The sequence below is a fragment of the Eufriesea mexicana genome, unplaced genomic scaffold (assembly GCF_001483705.2).
Source record: "Eufriesea mexicana isolate 0111107269 unplaced genomic scaffold, ASM148370v2 scaffold100, whole genome shotgun sequence".
NCBI lineage: Eukaryota > Metazoa > Arthropoda > Insecta > Hymenoptera > Apidae > Eufriesea > Eufriesea mexicana.
In genome coordinates, this window is record NW_016908280.1 from 1,765,527 (window position 1) to 1,773,165 (window position 7,639).

Here is a 7,639-nt window from a genome sequence, read left to right on the forward strand (position 1 = left end):
GCTCGATCCCCGTAGCTAACGGTCGAGCTTCCGATCGACTGGGATCTGGATCGAGGAGGCCGCGACAGCCGATGCAAGATGGCGCGAAAAAGTGAAATTCCGAGGGAGAGAACAAAAAGGGAGAGCCATCGATAGAAAAATTCGAGAACGGCGCCAGGTAATTCCACGTGCATTCCGCCGACGCAATCCCGCCGTTCCTTTCCTTTTACCACTTTTCTCCGTGAAATTGCGTGACCTGGATTTCGATCCGGAGAAAAAAATGTACAATAAGAATGGCGTTTCTTGCGAAAATAATCGAGGATACCGCGACGCGGATGTAGATGGATTCGGGTTTATACGGGCGACGGTGTAATAACGTGGCGGTATTTTATCAGAAGAAAGGACGCTGAAATATCAGCGTTGCAGTTGCAACACTCCGCATTCCGGACCGAACGAAGCCAGAAAATTACGGGACGATAAATCAGAAAAAGTTGCGGTACATGAAACGCCGCTCGTCGATACGCGAAACCGTTTTAATATTCCCTCGAAAATACGGCTATTGACTTTCTTCGTTTCGTTATGTTCCGTTGATAACGCGCAGACAAAACGCGAAAAACAAATAAAAAATTCGCCCAGCGAAAATATAGAGACCGGACGAGCCTGCAACAGGAGGCAGGTTAGCAAGTCCGTGTTGCACCGTCGATTTTTCCAAAAATTCCAAAGGTGGATCGAGTCACGAGCCGCGAGAAAAATTCGCGCGAGGGTTCGTATTAATTTCGCGAGATATCGCACGCGAATAATCGGAACGTAACAAATTCCAGGAGCTTCCGAGGAATCCTTGTCGCGGAATGTTCCATGGTCGATTTAAATTTCCAACGACCTGAAATTTTCTCGCGAAACTCGAAATTTCACCGGGCGATGATCTATCCGTGGTTACCTCGGTTAAAGTAGTCACGAAAATGTTTCGAGATACGTTTTTTGGTCCAAGTTGCACGTAGTTCCGCAGTCTCTTTACAATTACCGACCGATCGACTGTGCGTAGACCGTGCGGACACCCGTGTAGACCCCGTGTGACGCGGAGCGCGTCGGAAATAAGTTCGCGCGAGATCTCCGAGGCTTCTATTCACCGGTTGTGCTCGTAGTTTCTGCACAAGTACTCGCAAAGACTGCGCGTGCTGGATCCTTTCACGAGTTGGTAAACGCATTGGTCGATCTTTCGTGGCTCGAATAAATGCGCGAGTACCAAACGGTGCATTTAGCCGAGAACCGTTGCAAATTCTCTAGTGGCGCCACGGCAGATGGAGCTGTACGTCTCGGTAACCTCTTTCGCAGCGAAACGCATTGGCGAACTTCTCCGTGTAAACACGTTAATTCGTGGGATATTTTTCGGCAATATATTTCAACGGCATTCAACGAATCTTAATCCTCCGGAGTATTTACGCTCGCATCGAATCCGGAGGGATTTTAAGCGACACCGGGTTTCCGGTGAACGGAAGAGGATCATCGGTCAAGTTACTTAAGTCCGAGAGACTTTCTACGGTATCGTCTTCGATAATTCGCCGCAACTGCCGCGAAGCATCGTGGCTAATGACTCACGGAAATGATCGGTCGGCGAAGCATGGCTTTGCGATTCGTAAACGCTTTGCGCCACGTAAGACGTAAATATCTGTTACCAGAGCGGCCGTGTAACATCCGAGAATTACTTTCACTCTCTTCCCCGTGGCGCGCACGAGTGCCAGGACGCAATTGCCGCGACTAATTAACGTGTTTACGGGAAGAGGTAATAAGAACTGGGAACGAGTTGCGGAATCGTGGAAAATCGTGGAAAATCGCGCGGAAAAGTAATTGCAAGTGCGGTAGGCGAAAGTTAGTCGCGGTCCCTTCAAAGAGAACTTGGCGAAGCTTCGCGATCAAAGAATCCTGGACGCCATGCTTTCTGTCCTTTATGCGCCACTATCTGTCTATCGCGGTAATTAATTTCGCGGCGACTCGCAACATCCTGTTATGAATAATCTTTGAAGCCTGCTAATAGCGGACGTGGTTAATGAAATGATTTTTTACGGAATAAATACAATGTACGAGGAAGGTGGAAATATTCGCGAATATCCGTACACATCCGGCAGGTAATTTAACGGAGCGCGTTCCGACCGACGAGTTGCCAGTACGAGCCGTTCGAATTGTTTGCAAAGCCGCACGAACGGCCGAACGTTGTTAATAAGGGCAATAACTCGCGTCGCAATCTGCCTGCACGCGTCGCCGTTATTCACCGCGTGTTAACCGTTCGCTATACTTTGCGTTGCATTTACCGTGCACTCGGCCAATTCCCAGCCTCCGCGTGACACGTGAACGGGTCACGTGATAGGCCGTTCCAGATTCAAACGCGGAACCAATGCAATGGCGACGTAAGGAACGAATTTCACCGCGTCGTATCACGAGAGAATCGACACAATGCCGAGAATGCTCACATCCGTTCGACTACCGACACCGCGTATAACGGCTGTGTAAACACCGCGACGAGATATTTCGACCGAGACATACCGTAGAGTATTATCAAAATGTCGCGACCCACCGCGCGAAAACAAAGGAACACGGAACAGCGTGACCGGTCGTGCGGAAAGTCGCCACGAAATATTCGACTCCCCGGCGAGTCGTAAATAGTCTACTCGGGCTACACCTTCGCCGATATCGGAACGTAGAAATTCGAGCAGAGTATACACGGAGCCCGGGGGTAGCGGCGTTGGCATGCCTTTCGCGTGGGGCTGCGCTCCGATCGCCGAAAGACGCGCACATGGCGGCCAATATTACGCAGCGAGCTCATAACCGCGATAAATGACGATTCACTGACATACCTTGTTGTCCCGTGACGTGTGGTAGTAGTAAACAAAGGCGAACATCCACGCGCATGACAGCAGCAACACAATTTTCACATTTCGCCGCATCTCTGTCGTATATCTCGTCGGTCTCGCCCCTCGGCCTCGCGTCCCCTCGACGATCTCGTTTCCCTTCGTACGTCCACGTTTCACGTGCGGTGTTTCGTTCGCAAAAAACGGAGCACGCACACCCGCCGCCGACTACGCACCGTAACACCGTGGACCAACACCACTAACGCGAACGAACCGGCAGCCGAAGCCATACTGTCCGGCTTCGACGGGAACGGCGGCTATGCGGTCACTCCGAACGTGCCGTAGCTTCCGAATCCCCGCGCCAGATGGCGCTGCGGTCGCGGCTGCGACGCCCACTGCCCCGTTTGGCGCCGAAATTCGAATTTCACTAGATCGCCCGCGAATTCTTGTATCGGTTTCATGCTGACCTCTCTATGCAACGCACTGCAACTGCTGGAGTGGCCTCGAATGCACGGATAAAGCGTAGTGTATAACGAAATAATAACATAAATTTATTATCATTTTCATGAATGCGAGCTTGGCTAAATATTCATCTCGCTTAAATATCAGCTCCGCTGGCAACGATTCAATTATTTTATCGACTCTTTCTGCTTCACCGACTCGCATTTCCCCGACGTAAATGTAAGTAAATAATATAGACCTTTAAAAATTAGTATCTTTCCCGTGGTCTCTATAGGAATTAAATATTTCTTTTTCCCGATCAGTTTAAAATTTTTAACTTGCATACTTTACGATATAATCGGGTTTGCGTTGCAAACGTTGTCCGATTTACTATTTTTCATCGTCGAATGTATATTTCCCAGGCGAAATCGGTATCTTCGTAACAAACTAAGTTTCGAATTGCGTTAATGCCTATTATATACGCAAGTTTTGTTCTGACGCGTTAAAAAGTTGCTTAAAAATTTCCAGCACACTTGCAATACCGTTAAACAACGCTTCGAGATAAAGGAAGTTTCAAGCGAAGAACGATAGGGAAAAGAATATCCTAAAGGAAAGTTAGAAAGTCGAAGAAACTTATTAAACTTAAATTGGACGAATAAAATTCTCGGATCAAATTTAAACGAAAGATTCTTCCTCGGATATCTCTTATTAGAGAAAGAAGCTGGTAACGCGTAACGTGTCACGATGGAGGTGTAACCGATACTGGGTGGACTTAGATAAGTGCACCGAAATACGCCCACTTTCCACCGAAGATATCGCCTAGTTCCTGATCATTCGATGCAGTCTACAACGAGCTTCACGAAGGGAAAAATCGCGTACGGCGTCCAGCAGGAGATGCTGCAATAAAATTCGATCGAGGGACGTTTCGTAGCATCGTGGCGACATGGCCACGGCATCGCAATGGTTGCTGTTGACTTGCTTGGGATTCTGTGCGGCATGGATGGACGAAAGGTCTGGAGAACGCAATTTCCGTCAGATGCGATCTCTCGCCGAGAGAAAAAGAAACTTTCTGGCCCTGCAACGTTGCATAAACGTAATTTTTAACGCGTTCCAGGCCTGTGTTGGAGTCTCGGGACGGAAATCTGTTCATTTCCGCCGCCAAGGACAAGAACATCACCCTGAAGACCCTAGGAGATGGCCAAGTGACCGTGAACGAAATTAATTTGCTTCACGTCGCTACTGCTGTACGGCAACAGTCCTTTCTGCGAGCATTTCAGAGTTGTGTGGATGATCCTCTCTTTGATCACGTAATTGCTTCCTTTCTAGGCTGAAAGCGCGACGCATCTGATCGAGAGATGGAGAACCGGGTATCTGGCCGAGGTGGAATCGAATTTGCACCGATTGACGCAAATTGTCGAGGGCCCGGAAGGTTTGGAGAAGAGAATAGCTATGATGAAGGGATTCGGAGATGGGAATAATACGCTGCAACCAGAAACTTTGACGAGGAACCAAGTAAGCATGTTTGGAACAAGATTTCCCTTACAGGGGATCATTACGAGTAACTGGATAAATAGCTAATGGTTCATCTAATTACTTGCAGTCTATCACAGGGATGAATTCGAAGATTCGAATGATCGCTCATAGAGTACGTATGAGACATGTTCTTATAGAATATCTAGGTAGGATGTACACCTAACTGAACGTTTGGATAATCGTTGAAATATTTTTAGGTACGACGTGTGGAAGAAAAAGTAAGGTCGATAGAATCGAAGTTGAGGATAAACGAATGCACTAGCAACCCTTGTCAAAATGGTGGCTCGTGTCAGGATCTTTACGAAGGGTACCAGTGCCATTGTCCCTCAAATTGGGAGGTAAGCTATAAAATATCGAAGATGTTGATTTATTTAACTTATACCACGTTTCGCGTATTAATATTCCTCCAACGATATCACAGGGACCAAATTGCGTGGTGGATGTAAACGAGTGCGTTAGGTTGCTGGGAACAGACCTCGGATGCCAAAATGGAGCTACCTGTTTGAACCTCCCGGGATCATATAGGTTTTCGATCAAATATCCTCTCCTGGAATATTGTTACATCGCATTTCACCGATATTTTAATTTTACTGATATTATATTTGCATTCCAGGTGCGAGTGTGCTCCAGGCTGGTTCGGCCTGCACTGCAACAAAAAGTCTTCCATTTGCAACACGCAAAACTCCGACGAACTATGCGGTCACGGTGTTTGCGTGGCCAAAACTGGCACACCGCTCGGTTACACTTGCATCTGTGACCAGGTACATCTAGCGAAACTCTTTGTCTTGTTTCCAGAAACAATTAGTTCCTTCGTACTACCGAAGCCTTCCGTTGTTTCAGGGTTGGCAGGCCGATAGTCCAAATCCTGCTTGCATCAAAGACGTGGACGAATGCGCCGGGAATCATAGACCATGTTCCGTGCATCCTTGGGTCGCTTGTCGAAACGCTCCTGGGACATTCTTCTGTGATTCTTGCCCTCAGGGTTACACGGGAAATGGTTATTATTGCATCGACATCGACGAGTGTTTGGTGGATAACGGAGGTTGCAGCACGTCACCTAGAGTTCAGTGCATCAATACCATGGTAAATTGAATAATTGATACGAATATCGGTAGAGGTGTGTTTATCAGCGCGTATTAAACAAAATACATGTCGCAACCTTCTGGAACAGACTGAACATACTTTTCGGTAAACCAGTGCACGCGATTGGTTACAGGGCTCGAGGATGTGCGGACCATGTCCCACGGGGTACCAAGGCGACGGTGTAACCTGTACCTACGTTGGCAGCTGCGCTATCAACAATGGCGGTTGTCATCCATTAGCCGCGTGCATCAAGAATCCAGCTCTCCCAAGCTCCTACGTGATGTGCCGTTGTCCAATCGGCATGGTGGGTGATGGAATCGGTCCGAACGGTTGTCAACCATCGACCGATGTGTCTGTTAATGCACTCTGCTCCAGTAATCCCTGCGTGAATGGCCGATGCATCGATAACGGGCACAGCTACACTTGCGCGTGCAATGTTGGGTACACAGGTAAAAATCCTTTGGCCCCGATTAACATGCACCGAACGTTCAACGACATTACCGATTATTTCAGGGGCCACGTGTAACGTGAAAATAGATCCGTGCACACCGAATCCCTGCAAAAACAGCGGTGTATGCGTGATTTCTAACGGTGGGGTATCCTGCGACTGCACGTCGACGTACACCGGCAGCAGATGCGAAATGCCACGGCAGACCTGCGGCGGTGTGTCCCGTAATCCCGTGGGACATCTCGAGTTCCCGATCGGTGGAAACGTTTATCAGAAGGGGCTGAGCTGCGCCTGGGTTCTGGTCACCAACAGCTCGCTCGTGTTAAACGTCACGTTCACCCGTTTCAACCTGGAGCAATCGACCGACTGCAAGTTCGACTTTCTGCAGGTATCAGGATAACCGATTCGTCCTCTCGTCTATTTTCCTCGGATTTCCTGTATCGTTAATCGACCCGTTCATTGGATAACGCGTTTCAGATACACGATGGCAGGAACGCCGGCAGTCAGATGATCGGCAGGTTTTGCGGCAACACCTTTCCCAACGAGAACGGAAATATCGTGTCCTCGCACAACTCTTTGTACTTCTGGTTCCACTCCGACGACAGCGTAACTAACGACGGCTTCGCGTTCCATTGGAACAGCATCAAGCCCGTTTGCGGCGGTAGTTTGACGGCCGATTACGGCACGATCAGCTCGCCTGGATCACCAGGCAGGTATCCGCCGAACAGGGACTGTTATTGGCAGATTACCGTTAGACCCTCCAAGAGAATACAGATCCATTTCGGGCTACTGATGCTCGAGGAACATCCGATCTGCCAGTCTGACTTCCTCGAGGTACGCATATTCGTTAACTCTTGCGCACGACTCGTATTTATCTTAACTTTCAACAGATCAGCACTATACATCAAGAGCGACTTGGACTTTACTGTAATCATACCCATCCTCCGCCTCTCGTTGTGCCAGCTTCGGAAGTCGTGATTCACTTCCACTCTGACGGTGCTAGTCAAGATGCTGGCTTCCAGATTCACTACTCCACCATCGAAGGTGACCGAGATTCCGATCTCGATGATGAGCGTGATTTTTCGGATCGTTTAGAATTATAGGGTATTCTTTTAGGCATTCCGGGTTGCAACGACGTGTATACCGCTACTACTGGTACCATCAGGAGCCCCGGGGACGTGGGCAAAGACGTAGAATTGGAGTGCGAATGGAAAATCCAGATGCCCGTTAGCAAACGGATCGAAGTCACCTGGTCTGAGTTCGAACTATCGCAATTGGGCTGTAAATCGGAATAAATCGAGGTATCTTTCCC

General features: G+C 48.6%; 2 protein-coding genes across 2 annotated transcripts in view; one reads left to right on the plus strand and one right to left on the minus strand.

Moving 5' to 3' along the window:
• The window catches only part of Pgant2 (polypeptide N-acetylgalactosaminyltransferase 2), a 187,484-nt gene extending 184,389 nt beyond the window's left edge, over window positions 1-3,095 (minus strand). Inside the window, exon 1 of the mRNA XM_017910380.1 lies at window positions 2,829-3,095. Within this exon, the coding sequence (XP_017765869.1) occupies window positions 2,829-2,918 (90 nt within the window). The 5' untranslated portion in view covers window positions 2,919-3,095. The remainder of the gene's footprint in view (window positions 1-2,828) is intronic.
• Window positions 3,096-4,116: 1,021 nt separating this feature from the next.
• The window catches only part of Cubn (Cubilin), a 20,900-nt gene continuing 17,377 nt past the window's right edge, over window positions 4,117-7,639 (plus strand). Inside the window, 13 exon segments of the mRNA XM_017910409.1 lie at window positions 4,117-4,274; window positions 4,378-4,507; window positions 4,590-4,775; window positions 4,864-4,908; window positions 4,994-5,134; window positions 5,218-5,321; window positions 5,410-5,557; window positions 5,637-5,879; window positions 6,013-6,328; window positions 6,393-6,715; window positions 6,805-7,161; window positions 7,218-7,371; window positions 7,444-7,628. Coding sequence (XP_017765898.1) covers window positions 4,207-4,274; window positions 4,378-4,507; window positions 4,590-4,775; window positions 4,864-4,908; window positions 4,994-5,134; window positions 5,218-5,321; window positions 5,410-5,557; window positions 5,637-5,879; window positions 6,013-6,328; window positions 6,393-6,715; window positions 6,805-7,161; window positions 7,218-7,371; window positions 7,444-7,628 — 2,400 coding nt within the window. The 5' untranslated portion in view covers window positions 4,117-4,206.